This window comes from Culex pipiens, chromosome 1 (genome assembly GCF_016801865.2).
Source record: "Culex pipiens pallens isolate TS chromosome 1, TS_CPP_V2, whole genome shotgun sequence".
Classification (NCBI taxonomy): domain Eukaryota; kingdom Metazoa; phylum Arthropoda; class Insecta; order Diptera; family Culicidae; genus Culex; species Culex pipiens.
Genome location: NC_068937.1, coordinates 86,030,419 through 86,045,695, shown reverse-complemented (window position 1 = coordinate 86,045,695; position 15,277 = coordinate 86,030,419). Strand labels below are relative to the sequence as shown.

At 38.1% G+C, this 15,277-nt stretch overlaps 2 protein-coding genes across 10 annotated transcripts in view; one reads left to right on the top strand and one right to left on the bottom strand.

Moving 5' to 3' along the window:
• The first annotated feature begins 1,542 nt into the window (after window positions 1–1,542).
• Window positions 1,543–5,480, top strand: LOC120425113 (ras-related C3 botulinum toxin substrate 1). Of its 4 annotated transcripts, none has more exons than XM_039589514.2 (4): window positions 1,543–1,749; window positions 4,049–4,164; window positions 4,267–4,499; window positions 4,907–5,480. In XM_039589514.2, the coding sequence occupies exons 2-4, from the start codon at window positions 4,049–4,051 to the stop codon at window positions 5,143–5,145; spliced, it is 588 nt and encodes a 195-aa protein (XP_039445448.1). In that variant the 5' UTR covers window positions 1,543–1,749; the 3' UTR covers window positions 5,146–5,480. The 4 variants fall into 4 exon arrangements, with proteins under 4 accessions (XP_039445448.1, XP_052566545.1, XP_039445449.1 ...); XM_052710585.1 differs by lacking the exon at window positions 1,543–1,749 and adding an exon at window positions 3,750–3,906; XM_039589515.2 differs by lacking the exon at window positions 1,543–1,749 and adding an exon at window positions 3,840–3,973.
• Window positions 5,481–14,321: 8,841 nt separating this feature from the next.
• Window positions 14,322–15,277, bottom strand: part of LOC120425109 (microtubule-associated protein tau) — a 29,642-nt gene continuing 28,686 nt past the window's right edge. For 2 of the 6 annotated variants that reach the window (XM_039589511.2, XM_052707351.1), the window contains one exon: window positions 14,395–14,764. In XM_039589511.2, coding sequence (XP_039445445.1) covers window positions 14,477–14,764 — 288 coding nt within the window. In that variant the 3' untranslated portion in view covers window positions 14,395–14,476. Of the gene's footprint in view, window positions 14,765–15,277 lie in introns of all 6 variants that reach the window. The other 4 variants (XM_039589505.2, XM_039589509.2, XM_052707345.1 and 1 more) reach the window with 4 other exon arrangements.

Here is a 15,277-nt window from a genome sequence, read left to right as displayed (position 1 = left end):
AAAGAAAAAGAAACAGGAAAATTGAAGTTTGCTAATGGTTCGTTCGTTTGATTGTTAGTTTCGCACTGAGTGCCGCACTCAGAGCTGTCAAAGTGTTTCTTTGAAGAAATTCGTGCTAGTTCCGCACGAGTTTCGTCGCCATCTTGGAACTGAAACTCTAGTGCCGCACTCGATATGTATTTTTTCAGTTCCATGCGAGTTCCACGCACACTGACAAATGACGTTCGATTGAACCAAAACTGGCACCGACGAGTGCGGCACTCAGTGCCGCACCGGCTGTTCAAACGAACGTACCATAAGTCTCACCCAAACAACCCGAAATTATCTAATATCGATATCTCAGTAACTAATGGTCCGATTTTCAATGTTAAAACATGAAACATTCGTAAAATTTTCCAATCTTTTCGAAAAAAAATATTTCCAAAAAAAAATAATCTAGATTAACATTTGAAAAGGGCGTAATATTGAATGTTTGGCCCTTTTAAAATGTAAGTCTTGATTCAAAAAAATATTGTTTTCGAAAAGATCGCAAAATTTCATGATTGTTTTATGTTTTAACATTGAAAATCGGACCATTAGTTGCTGAGATATCGGCATCAGAAAATTTGGGTTGTTTGGGTGAGACTTAGAAAACTTCAATTTTCCTGTTTCTTTTTCTTTAAGACGCTGTATCTCAGCAACTCAGAAGTTGCGGGTTTTTGTCCCCTAAAACATATCAAAGAATCCCGAAATTTGATTAGTAATTGAGTTTTTGTGAAAAAAATGTTAGTTCGGCAAATATTTTTTTCCGTGTACCTATTTTTTCTCAATAGTCCACAACAATACCTACAACATTTCCGAAGACACCAAATTGATTAGAAAATTCACTCAAAAGTTACAACTGTTTAAATATTTACGTACCATTTTTGTAAGGACAGCTGCCAAATAAAATCTATTTCCGGTTTTGGTAGAGAGTTGCTCAGTGCCAGTACTAGTACAGATCGTGTTCATTATATTCTCAGATGACGCTGCCCTTACTGTGGATGTTATAATAAAACATATTATTTTGGTTCTATTAAACACTTTAAGGGTATATGAATGAAAACTAAAAAAATGTACTTGTTCTAATGATTTAAATTTTTAAACATGGTATGGAAGCCTTGAATAATCTTCCCAAGTATTTTCCTGATTAAGTCTGTCAAGTTGTATAAATACTTCTCATATTTTCGCAATGATTGTTTTTTATTTATTTATTTAGTCATAGTAAAATCGATTGTGTCACTCTATTTGCTATCTGTTTCCATTAGTTTTTATGAGAAATATAATGCTGGGAAAACGTTTGAGGTTAATAAATAATTCGAACATGCAACAGTCCAGATGAAAAAAATAAACAAAATTCAAACTTTATATTTCCATATTTGTCTCCCGCACTGTATCTCACACACACTACCATAGACAAACGGTTTTGTCATTCCTTTTTACATCTTGCACCCTCCAGCCAGCACAGTTCATGGAACGGCCACGTGGTGGCAGCATCGTTACCCGACAGTGTTTGACGTTTTTCCTTACAATCTCAATCGCCTCCCCTCACATACATACAGCTGCTGCTTTTGCGGAACTGAAGTGGTGGTGTGAAGTGATCAACATTTTTTGGAACATTTAATTTACACTCAAATGACCTCACAAAACTGAACGAAACCAAGTTGCGTTTATTTTCAAGTGTTTAATTGTTCTTACTTTAGCGATTGTCACAGGAAACCCCCTACGAATGTGAGTATTGTCACACTTGAGGATAGAACAGACCTTGGGGTGCCTCACCCCATCATTGGAAACCAGGCGTTGTCAATTTCATTATTAGTTTTTGCTCTCCATTCATTGGCTGCACTGCACTCGGCCGGGGCAAAGAACGAAAAGAAAGTGAAAACCCTTTTTTTTTTTTTTTTTTTTTCTTCATAACTTATTTTTATTAGGTCCTTTTAGGTGCTGTGACCAGGTTAGGACCGAGGATCATTAGTACAAAAATAATAAATAGTAAAATAAAACCGTAATTGAATAAGATGATTATTTTCTCGTGCCATGTGTCAGCAAGTGTGCGATCACGTCAATCTGTTCCTCGGGTGTCTTGCACTGGCTCAAGCGAACTCTGTATTCCCGGTAAATGGTCCACAGCTCCGACTCGCTGTACAGCTTCCGTTCATCTGGTTGCTCCTTCGAGGTTGCACCGGCGCCGGCGCCAGTATTTTCTCGACTTCTTCCTGCGGGACGAGGATGTTTATCTTCCGTCCCGACGGACGGCACCGCTCCAGGTAGCGGAGGAAAATCCGCCGCGGTAAACACGGCTCCTGCAGGAGTCTGTTTGTCCTTCTTCCATGCTGGCGGCTTCGGCTTGGACGCCTGCTGCCTCGACTGGATGAACTGCGCACGTTTGGGACAGCTGCGGTCCAGACCCTCGTGAGATCCAGAGCAGTTGACACACTTCTTGGCTTGCGTTTCTTCTGCTTTGCACTTTTCCGTGCTGTGGGCACCCCCACAGCTGCTGCACCTGGGCTTGAGATGGCAGTTACTGGTTCCGTGACCGAACTGCAAGCAGTTCTTGCACTGGGTCACGTGCGGTTCTTTGCTCCGGTAGGCCACCCACCGGACGACGACTGGTCCCACTTTCTTTACCTTGCTACTCAACTCCTTCAGACTGGTGTGCCCCTTGGGGAAGAGCACGATGAAAGGCGTCTCATCGATGGCGGGAAGCTGCTGCTTCCGCCTGATGGCGTGTACTGCCAAGACGTCCAGCTGATGTTCCGTCTTGAGCAGCTCCTTGATGTAATCCGGTTCCACGTTCGGGAGACCTCGCATTACTACCCGGTGCGGTCTCGCACTGCGCTTTCCGTGCGTGTAGAACTGCACCTTGTTCTTCGTCAGGTGGGCTTGCACCGTGTCGAAGTCGTCGCTCGAGAAGCACGTAATTTTTGTGCCGTACCGCGTCAGTTTGTGTTCCGGCTGGACAGCACATGACGACATCACCTTCGCAAGGCGGGCGAAGCTCGTTTCTTTCACCACCAGCGGCGGCTGCTTCTTCTCCCCGGCCGACTTGCCGGTTGCTGGTACCACGGGGATGGTTTTTTCTGCTGCTGGGTTCGCATTGTTGTTGTTGTTGCTCTCCTCCGCTAGCGGGCTGAACTTGTTGTTGCTGAGCAGTTTCTCCACATCGCCGTCGTTGCCGCCATCGCCGACGTTGATCTCCTCCTTAGCCTTCCTGCGGCGAACCTTGACCACGGGACGAAATTCGCCCCCGTCCTCTCCTCCTCCTTCGGAGTCTTCCACCTCCATGCCCGTCGCCGCCTGCGTCTTGGGTTGAAACCCGTCCGGTTTCTCCCACACACTTTTCCTCAAGGCCGCGTTCCAGTAGAACGTCCTCCCATTCTCAGCCCTGTGCTCCGTCCACTCACTCTCCACCGTCGCGGCCGCCGCCATGGCCGTCGGCGAAAGTTAACAAAACACCGTCAAAAACGCGCTAAGCTAGCTCGAAAGACGACCAAACCCAACGAAAGTTGAACAGGGAGTGAAAGTGAAAACCCTTCTTTCTATGAGAAAACATGAGTCAAGCGATGATGGTTGCCGAAACATGTTCTGCGGTGTTGTGATTAGCTTCTTAGAATTAATTCGCCTTTAACATGGTTTACCGGAAGGATTTTAAACTATTTTATTGCTTGATGTCGGGGTTTCGGACATGAACGCATCGTGTGAAAGTGAAACTGTGCATTTTCCGTGTTGCGCTTAATTGATTGAAAGCTGGCGAGATTAATTAAAATTTTCTTTTCCATCCACGAGTGGAAAGAAAAATAAAGCGCGACCCCCGATATCATCACCGCTTGACCAATTACATGCTGTAGAAAGTAGATTGCAGAAGCAGAATCCGGCGGCCGCTTAAGAGTAGAGTGCTGCTCTGCATTATAAATAGAAACGCAGTATTTTTGGAATCGATTTATTGCCCAATCTTGTAGAACTTAAGTAGAATGTCTAAATTAGTGATTAACCAACATCCGTTGTTATGTTTCTTTCTTTTCTTCCACAGATGGCCTCGGGAAGACCCATTAAGTGTGTTGTAGTCGGCGACGGAACGGTCGGCAAGACTTGCATGCTCATTTCATACACTACCGACAGCTTTCCCGGCGAATACGTTCCCACGGTGTAGGTTTCATCAAACGCGACTGGTGTTCGCTGGCCATGGCAAAAACAAACATCGCGCTTGAATAATTACTGATCTTTTCCTTGTTCTTTTTTTCCATTCAGGTTCGATAACTATTCCGCACCGATGGTAGTGGACGGAGTGCAAGTTTCGCTGGGACTGTGGGATACGGCTGGACAGGAGGACTACGACCGGTTACGACCACTCTCGTACCCACAGACTGACGTGTTTCTCATCTGCTTCAGCGTTGCCAGCCCATCCTCGTTTGAAAATGTGACTTCCAAATGGTACCCAGAAATCAAACATCACTGCCCGGATGCACCAATTATTCTAGTTGGTAAGTTTTTACGCGTTTTTTTATGAAATGTGATTCACAGTTGAAAAGACAAAAAGTGCACGTTTAAGCTTTTATTTTTAGAATCGATGTATACTTATTTTATTGTTTTGTATTTGTTCTAACCAAAACTAATTCAAAATATTAAAATATTGTGCAAACTTGGCTAAGCAATTTTTATATCGTTTTCTAAAAACAAACTTGGAAATATGCCGGAATATGGTTCGGATGTTATTAAATATGGGTCAAACGGTGCATCTGGATATTACTTTTATCAATATGTCAAGCAGGACTGCTGTATCTGCAAATCTCAGATGATCCAAAATGGTCATCTGAAACTAATTTAAACTTACTTGTTCAAATCTAGATAATAAAATGTTTTGCTCACTATATTCTCTTCTTCCAAATAGGAACCAAGATTGATTTGCGCGAGGACCGGGAAACTCTCAGCGCACTAGCCGAGCAGGGCCTGTCGGCGCTCAAACGGGAACAGGGACAAAAACTAGCCAACAAAGTACGCGCCGTCAAGTATATGGAATGTTCAGCACTGACCCAGCGTGGCCTCAAACAGGTATTCGACGAGGCCGTACGGGCTGTACTCCGACCGGAACCCCTCAAACGACGTCAACGAAAGTGTGTTGTGATGTAATGAATCTGTCTCCTGTCTGTCTTCTGCTAGTTTGATAGTGTCACACACACTACCCGACGCTCTCTATTGTACATAGGTTAAATGGAGTAAACAAACACACACAACACTCAAAATTTGAACAACAAAACAGCTCCTTAGTTCAAATAGACAACTCATTTCGTAAAAATCTTTACAACATTTTTTTTATAACATAAAAATGTAAAGAACAATAAGTGTCAGAACTATGCTATTTGAAATTTCTCAACCACACAACTGAAAAAAAAACTTTTGAACCTTTATATTTTGTGCCATCGCAACGAATGTCAACAAAAGTAATGTACATTCATGAAACAAAACATTTTTTATGAAATCTCCGTATACCTCACGTGTCGATAGAACTGGTATTCGTTTTTCCGTTTCTAAATGGAAGACTGTTTTCCTAAACGTATGAAAAAGCACCAATTTTATGTGTATTCAATGCCTAACACAGCAACGCCGTTTGTTGTATAAAACTGAAACTATAGACGAAGAAAAACTTATGCTAAACAATATTTCCCAAAATGAAATCTAGAACTGAGTCTTTGTTCTTGATTGACTAAAAGTTGTTGCGATACAAATCATAAACCATATTTTTATGCTGGAAAAGTTTAACGCTCTAAAATTATCGCAAAGTAGTTGTACAAGATAACCAAACAGATTTCAAAAGACACGCATGTTTGTTCAAATACAACAATTCATTCTAGTTATAGCATATTGCAATAAAAGCGCCACCCAGTGTAATGTACGACCGAAACGAGCAATGTATAGACAAAAGAAAACTTAATTTATTGCAATGATCTGCATTATTTCTCTGGACCTTTATCAAAACTAGAAAGTTATGCATGACTTTAAAGTTTCAATATCAAAAAGGGCCATAAAACTCCATAGTCAACTCAAAAACAACAATGTGAAAAGGGATCCTCAAGACAAATCGTTGAATTTTAAACAAATTAACTGGAACCGAGCTGAATTGTTCAGAAGTTTGGATACTTAACGTATGTATGAACCGCCTAGAACACACGAAATTTTGATTACAAGTAGAAGTGTTACAAACCTCTGAACACTACAGCTCGACTTCAAACTTCCAAGTGATTCGTCTGCACGCTAGTATCAATTTTAATGAGAAAACTTGAACCATTCACGAGACTATAAGAATTCCAAAATTCGTAGAAATAAACTGAATGGAGCTTTCGCAAGATCTTGCACAAATTGATACAAAAGCAAAGGCAGGCCTTTTCTTAATATTTGCATGACCAACAGATTTCTTACTACAGGCAAAAAAATGGGTTCGCAAAAACGTGAACAGCGTTCATGCCAGCGGGAACCAGAAAGGAACTGTTCAATTTTCATGGTGCAAAATTCAAAAATGCGCCATAAAAATTGACAGTTTCTTCCTGGTTCTCACTGGCATGAACGCTGAACTCATTTTTTTGTGTGTAGCTTTTTTTTTTGTTTTAGCAGATTGTATTGGCTCTAATAAAAAGTATTAACTTAACATCAGTCCATTTTTCTTAATAATCTGTAAACAAATGCATTCAAAATATTAACAGAAACCACATTTTGCAATTATTTTCTCATCACACATTTGCTAAAGAGACTGAAAATGCAATTCAAAATTTCCCTTGTGTACCAAAGCCCGAAACAACGCATGAAATACATTAAAAAACAACAAAAAAACATCTTTGCTCAAGCACGAATCTGTTTCTAAAATGAGAGGACATGGAATTGTCCATCTAGTCACTAGCAATCTCCTCAATTTTCACGAAAAATTTTAAAACAACTACCTAGTTGAATGATAAAGATGTATTAAGGGAAATTGGAGAAACAAGATCAAAAAATCGAACAGTCAATTTCTCGTCTAGTGCAACGCTTACACCAGGCCAATAAGACAAAAACAAACATGAGTAATGAACAAAGAAACTAATAGATCAATGCCCTTCCGTTTTAGAAAACCCAGCGTGTAATAACAAAATGAAACAAAAAACACATAATTTGCTGTGTTAAAAATATTTTGAGAATCATTCATACGAATAATCAAAACTGATTTCTTCATATCATCATAGGATTACATTAAAAAATAATGTTCTGTAGTTTCAGTAATTTTAGTTTATCTAACTAAAGATTGCAAAACAGTCATAGCGTTTGCTTTGTCAAATACTTACCCGCCTGTGCTGCTTGCTCGACAAAAGGTTTGTAATATGATCGCCAGAAAAAAAAAATACGAACGAGGAAAGTCACAATGTAAGGAAAAACGCAACGCAATTTTCGGTTCAGTAAAGTATGTATTACTTGGTTTTTTCTGCCTTAATGTTTACTCTAATTGACATGACTCATGAAATTTTTTACTCAAAGCATCTACTGATTTTAACTGTATGAAATTCCTAGGTTTTTCGTGTTTCACTATTCTATTTTAGCATTTAGCGATCATTTACTCTCACATTATCATTATAATAACTACAGTAATTTTTATGATTGTAGCATACAATTATTAAATATATTTTTTCTGAAAATACATTGACTAAATTGTCCCAAATTCTTCAAATGCATTTCAAACGAAAAAAAACATTGAAAGAAAGAATCGCCCATCCTTTTGTTTCAACCACAGTGTTTATTATTACAGCAATTTTTAAGTTACGTAACTTCTCAGGCAAGAACTATTCTACCAAACTCGCAGTGTTGATTGTTCGGCTAGCTTTTGCTTTGCTTTTCGAGTTTTGTGATATGTGCATCTTCAGCCTATAAGTTTCAAAATAAGTTCCATCTGTCAAAATGCTTAGCCATTCTCGCGTTGATATAGATTCAGCATAAAATCGTTGAAATGTTCTAAAACTTCAACAAATTTAGAGTATTTTTCGTTATCGTCCATGTACTATGCGGAAAAAAAACAAATGTAGTTTTAAATGCGTTTACCACTGTTTGTAAACATAACGTAATGCCATCAGGGTGACATCGGGTCTAGGGAGTGAGATTGGTTTCTTACAGATTTCTGTATTTTTATGACCCAATCTCTCTCCAGACTCAATATCACCCCTAATGACGGTATTGCAAAGTGATTAACAGGTAACAGAATGCACCGATCACGCGAGCGTGTGGGCGGGATTAAAAACATGGTCCTTGTGAGTTTTAGTTAGAACTATTTTCCCTTTCTCCGGCTACATTTTTTTTTTAACATTGCCAGTTTTAAGTTTATAATCAGCTTATGACTCATCGCTTTCTGACAAAATAGTGCCGTTGTTTAATCGTTGTATCAGTTTCATAGAAATCCTTTCCACTTCGGAAAGAATCTAATAATGTCTGGATTTTGTTAAGATAAAACCTATGAGCACAACTTTTTGATGGTTTGTAAAAGTTGGTCAAGATTTATGAAATTATTATTATTATTTCTTCGATTACTCTAAAACTACATAATATGTTTGCAATCTTTTATAAGCAACTTGTTCGTTTTGTTCTAATCTACAATTAGCTTAGAAAAGATTGTAAAAACATTATGTCATTTAAGAGTTATCAAAAAAATACAAAGCGTAACGCCTGTGCACTATGCGAACTTCAGGTATGTATACAAATCTTGAAATGTCTAATAATATAAAAATAATCATAATAACATTTCATCAAATGCGAATCATGTATGTTGTGAATCTATAAATGTAAATTCAATATAAATAATTCTTTCTGCTTTCGATTAGTAATTCTACTATGAAATACAGTGAAACCTCTTTTAACGTGGTGCGTTACGTTTTTCTAATTTGTCGATTTCTCTGGAACGACGCAATATTTTTGCAAAGTTTTAAAAGCAATTTGTAGGTTTTGTTCAGATCTACAAAACGCTTTTAGAAACTTGCAAAAATATTGTATGGTTTAAGAGAAATCTACAAAACAAAAAGCGTAACGCCACCGCGTAAAAAGAGGTTTCTCTGTATCCACATAAACGATAAAAACGCCACAAAAAATAAAAGTTACATAAAAACTCAATTGTTAGCTATATCTGGGTATCCATATTGTATTTGGGACTGGAAGCTGTGCTCTCTAGTACTAGTTTTGCTTGTAGAAAACTCGAAAGGCAGTTAAAATCAATCATCAATTGGGCCACTCTTGTCTTGCTTAATGGCATAGATAGTGTTTCCAGGAATTGTTTGTGAAAAATTTTATGGTCGAGATTAAATATGTTTCATTAGTAAATTACAATTCAACCCTGCAAACCATGCGGTCATTTTTTCTAGGCCACTAATGCTAGTTATTCTTTTTGCTACAGTGACTTCGCCATCTTGGTCTTTTTAGTTTATTTTTTCTGAGTACAGCACAGGGGTGCAGGTGCCGATACCGCCGCGAGATTTGAACCAGCAAATTCTGGATTTGTAGTCCTGTGCGCGATCTTATTGAGCAACATAGTCAAACTTATACCTTATGGTTGTTCTCAATTTTGTTTCTTATTTTGCTCACCATTACTATGGTATGGTTTTAGTCACATTCAGATTTTTTTAGTGAAGATAGACGTTGCATCTATTTTGTCATCATCTTGTAGTTTTTTTTTATTGTCTCATAGATGGGTTATTTGGGATATTCCATGATATCAATATACCAGATTTCAGCATTTTTGGATGACCAAATCTCACCCCAGATCCAATCTCACCCCCGATGACGGTAGCAATTTGGTTTGTCATGTGTTATAGTTGCTTCTCTGACTGTTGCAATATTGCTCCAGCTGTCAATTAATTTTTCAGTCCCTTCAATTAGCTTTGTGCTTTGATTTTTCGTTCTATAATTCGATACATCCCGCTCTCGACGATCCCTTCATAATCGACAACGAGAGAGTCCACTGTATATCCTTTAAAGGAGCAGCTCCGATTTCTAACTGAGCCTATCTCACCAAGGAAAAGAGTAAGAGTGCTCCCCATATATAACTTGTTTTGATATGTGAGTATGTGAGCTTTTACAAATGACATAGAATCAGCCATGCCAGATATACAGATAAATCTGTATTATACAGATTTTTTGATCCCAATAATCACAAAAATCTGTATATACAGATTTTTTAAAAATGATTTAATTTGAAAATTTTAATAATTTAGTAATTGAATTATGCTTTAATATGATTAAAAAGCTTAAATCTGTTGTAAAAGTCTAAAACAATTTTCTATGGCTTCGAATTTGACATGATACAGATAAAATACAGATTTATTTTTAAGAAAATACAGATTTCCCATAAAATAATCTGGCAACGTTGCATAGAATCATAGATCATAGACAAAGAATATATGAAAAAAAAATCATTTGTATATAACCATACTATAGTCCCGATAAACCCCAGTTAATGGAACATTGACGCAGTTTTTTTCTCATGGTAAATAATCACCGATATTACTGCAAAAGACGACAACCACTTCGACCATTTGAATTGAATCTTTTGTAGTTGAAATATATCAACGTTTTTGTTCTTCTGTGGCCTGATCTAACTGATACATTATTGGTAGGGTTAGTGAATTTTCATGATTTTGTGAACAGCGTGAAATTTCTCATTTTCCACGTAATCCCGTAAAATTCAATGACAATCTGAAATCAATGCATAAAAAAAAATTATCCACAATGTTTTAAAAAAAAATATTAACTTTTTAAACTTTTCAGTTGAACACTAAGATTTAGAAGGAACACATCAAAATAGATTTTTAATTAGAGATTTAGATGAATGAAAATTTTATTTTATGTTTTTTTTTATTTACCTTGTCCACAACACAATACTTCAAATGTTTAGTGATTTAGGCTTTATAATTTTATTTTAGTCATTGAAATCTGTTATTTGCTGGAATATTTAAGTTTTTGCCTTTCTTACAAAAGAAAGGTTTAAGGTTTGCTTTTGGAATAACGCTTTTCTCAGAAATCTTTAAAAAATCGTACACGGCAAGGATTCGTCCCAGGAAAAAATCCTATTACTAAATTGAAGGTTTAGATGTGCTCTTTCGATTGAATTTTGGCCCGAAACCCGGAACTCTAAGTCTGATTTTTGAGAGCTCTTTTTCTGAAATACATGAGCGATGTCTGTATCCGCTCTTAAAAATGTGTGTCTTCCATCACTGGAAAACCGCTCGTAAAACCCACAATTTTTATATTTCAGATCTGTAGCCGTGGGGTCGGAGACGAACATTTTATTTTTCGATTCACAATTTTCGACCAGTAAATGTGGTCAAAGCCATTTTTAGAGGTATTTTTTGGACTATTTTACAGATAACACTTTCAAATTAAACGAATTCAGTTTCAAACAAAAAGCCATTCGAAAACATGCGCCATAAACTGTTTGGGCCCAAAATTTGAAGCATTTCCAAAATGTATTTCCAGACATATAGCCATTTTAGTGTTTTTCGTCTTATTTTTACCATATTTTTCCCCATAATTTTTTGGTTTTATACAGAATCATATACTGAACATCAAATTCGAAGTCGACAAGTCGTCGAAGCTTCAACGCCAGCGCTTTTACGCTTGCGCGTTTTACGCTGCGCGTGAAAGTGTTCTTTCTGGTTTCTCATAATAGATCGACATAATTTTTTAAGTTAATCATAGACTAACAATAAAGACTGAGTACCCTTTATTTTTGCCTTCCTCACTGAGGTAAGGCTATAATCCTGCTCTAAAAATGAACTTTTTATTAAAAGCTCAAAGACCCACCTTCATGTATACATATCGACTCAGAATCGAAAACTGAACAAATGTCTGTGTGTGTGTATGTGTGTGTGTATGTGTGTGTGTATGTGTGTGTGTATGTATGTATGTGACCAACATTCTCACTGAGTTTTCTCAGCACTGGCTGAACCGATTTTGACCAAACCAGTTGCATTCGACTTGGTTTAGGGTCCCATACATCGCTATTGAATTGTTTGAAGTTTCGATAACTAGTTCAAAAGTTATGTATAAAAATGTGTTTTCACATATATCCGGATCTCTTTTATATGCATGTAAACGATGTCCGGATCCATCATCCGACCCATTGTTGGTTAGGTAATCGAGAGACCTTTCCAACGAGGCCACAACATTGAAGATCTGGCAACCCTGTCTCGAGTTATGACCACTTAAGTGATATTTATGTACTTTTTTGAAGCCGGATCTCACTTAAATGTATGTAAACGTTGTCCGAATCCATCATCCAACCCATCGTTGGTTAGGTAATCGAGAGACCTTTCCAACGAGTCCACAACATTGAAGATCTGGCAACCCTGTCTCGAGTTATGACCACTTAAGTGATATTTATGTACTTTTTTGAAGCCGGATCTCACTTAAATGTATGTAAACGATGTTCGGATCCATCATCCGACCCATCGTTGGTTAGGTAATCGAGAAACCTTTCCAACGAGTCCACAACATTGAAGATCTGGCAACCCTGTCTCGAGTTATGACCACTTAAGTGATATTTATGTACTTTTTTGAAGCCGGATCTCACTTAAATGTATGTAAACGATGTCCGGATCCATCATCCGACCCATCGTTGGTTAGGTAATCGAGAGACCTTTCCAACGAGTCCACAACATTGAAGATCTGGCAACCCTGTCTCGAGTTATGACCACTTGAGTTATATTTATGTACTTTTTTGAAGCCGGATCTCACTTAAATGTATGTAAACGTTGTCCGAATCCATCATCCAACCCATCGTTGATTAGGTAATCGAGAGACCTTTCCAACGAGTCCCCAACATTGAAGATCTGGCAACCCTGTCTCGAGTTATGACCACTTAAGTGATATTTATGTATTTTTTTGAAGCCGGATCTCACTTAAATGTATGTAAACGATGTCCGGATCCATCATCCGACCCATCGTTGGTTAGGTAATCGAGAGACCTTTCCAACGAGTCCACAACATTGTAGATCTGGCAACCCTGTCTCGAGTTATGACCACTTAAGTGATATTTATGTACTTTTTTGAAGCCGGATCTCACTTAAATGTATGTAAACGATGTTCGGATCCATCATCCGACCCATCGTTGGTTAGGTAATCGAGAGACCTTTCCAACGAGTCCACAACATTGGAGATCTGGCAACCTTGTCTCGAGTTATGACCACTTGAGTTATATTTATATACTTTTTTGAAGCCGGATCTCATTTATACGCATGTAAACGATGTCCGGATCCATCATCGAATCCATCGCTGGTTAGGTAATCGAGAGACCTTTCCAACGAGTCCACAACATTGAAGATCTGGCAACCCTGTCTCGAGTTATGACCACTTGAGTTATATTTATATACTTTTTTGAAGCCGGATCTCATTTATACGCACGTAAACGATGTCCGGATCCATCATCCGACCCATCGTTGATTAGGTAATCAAGAGACCTTTCCAACGAGTCCACAACATTGAAGATCTGGCAACCCTGTCTCGAGTTATGACCACTTAAGTGATATTTATGTACTTTTTTGAAGCCGGATCTCACCTAAATGTATGTAAACGATGTCCGGATCCATCATCGAATCCATCGCTGGTTAGGTAATCGAGAGACCTTTCCAACGAGTCCACAACATTGAAGATCTGGCAACCCTATCTCGAGTTATGACCACTCAAGTGATATTGATGTACCCTGTCTCGAGTTATGATCACTTATCTGTGTACTTATTTTTGTGGATCTAAAAAATATCTGAAATATGTGTCCAAACCGCTCATATTATCCATTGTTGGTAAAAAGTGAGGAAGGCATCAACCACATAGGTGGATTAAGTTAGTTTTTCTAATAATGTCAATCCAATATGTTTTTCATAATTAAATTTAAATATCTTGCGACAATGTACCTCTGAAATTAAAAAAAATCGCATTCGAGGTTTAGCCTAAAAAGATTCGAAGCTTTAGGTAAAATTCTCACTGGTTGGTAGCATTATGTTTCTGAAAAAATAATTGCACCAATATATTTCTCGGAGTTCCATCATTTTGTAAGAAAGGCTCTATTTCACCTCTGGTGATATTAAATCAGGTTTTTTATAAGTCCTCGTGGTCCTCGTGAAAACTGGAAATTTCAGCTTGAAAAGTGTTTTTGATCCCTGTGAAAATTGTATGTTTTTAGTGTGAAAAATCACTAAGCCTAGTTATTGGTAACTAGAAAAATGTCAAATAACTTTAAAAAACATAAATTTAATTAAACATTAAAAAAATATCCACTTTCTTCACTTTCTTTGTCCGACGATATGATTTTTATTAGCGAGTGTCAAGATACCACCAAGTTGGTTATGACTTCCAATATTCTTATTTCAATTTTCCAATTCATACAAATTTCAAATACTAATTCCAACTGTACCCAAGTAAAATACCAATCAATGAAATATGATCAAATTTACAAAACATTCACTTACTAATAGATACGAAAAGGTTTCGGATGTATGGCACGGCCATCTCGTCTGAGAAAGCTTCTGGTGGATTCGACGCGACGTAACTTCCGTTCCGGCGATGGTTCCGCAGGACCTGGTGCCACCGATAGAACGATGCACTCGGCAGGTAAGGAAAGTGACGTGGTCAGTGATGACGGACGACGTGATGTGGTCAATGAAGCCGGTCCCGGTGGAACAACCGGCGGATTGGCGTCGAGTTCCCGGGCCAGCTCAACGCCGGACATGCTGGCAGCCATCCTGCGCATCGAACGCTTTGCGAAGAGGAGAGAGGGAGAGCATTTACTCGGAACAGTTGGCATTAATGCGCTGATTTGAATGCAATTTGGAAGCTACTGCAACTACTTGATGAATCGGCGGTTGGTCCGAGCAATAAATACTAAAACTTACATGTTGTTTGATTCACTTGAAGTGACTTTTGAACAAATCTGCTCTCTGGATTTTTGTCATCGAAACTCGTTGAACGTTTTTTGTGTAACAGATAAGCACGATCGCCGAACGAGTAATGTATCACAACTTTCGTATTAATAAGTGCTCACAGGAGGTTGTTTGCCTGATACAAATTGACATATCAAAAAATTACAAAAATAGTATTAAGTCTTATTTAAAAGACACAACTTTTGATACCCAGACATGTATAGGTCATCGCTGAAATTTTAAAGTTATCGCAGTTTTAGTGGAAAAAGTTGATTTTTTGCCGATTTTGTCATTTTTCCCGTTTTTGTGCGCGGCGCGTCGAAAAACACGGATTTTATTTTCAAAAATCA

Coding starts and splice junctions, on each gene's coding strand:
- LOC120425113 (XM_039589514.2), top strand. CDS start 4,049: ATGGCCTCGGGAAGACCCATTAAGTGTGTTGTAGTCGGCGACGGAACG. Junction 4,165..4,266: donor GGCGAATACGTTCCCACGGT/GTAGGTTTCATC, acceptor TTTTCCATTCAG/GTTCGATAACTATTCCGCAC. Junction 4,500..4,906: donor TGCACCAATTATTCTAGTTG/GTAAGTTTTTAC, acceptor TCTTCCAAATAG/GAACCAAGATTGATTTGCGC.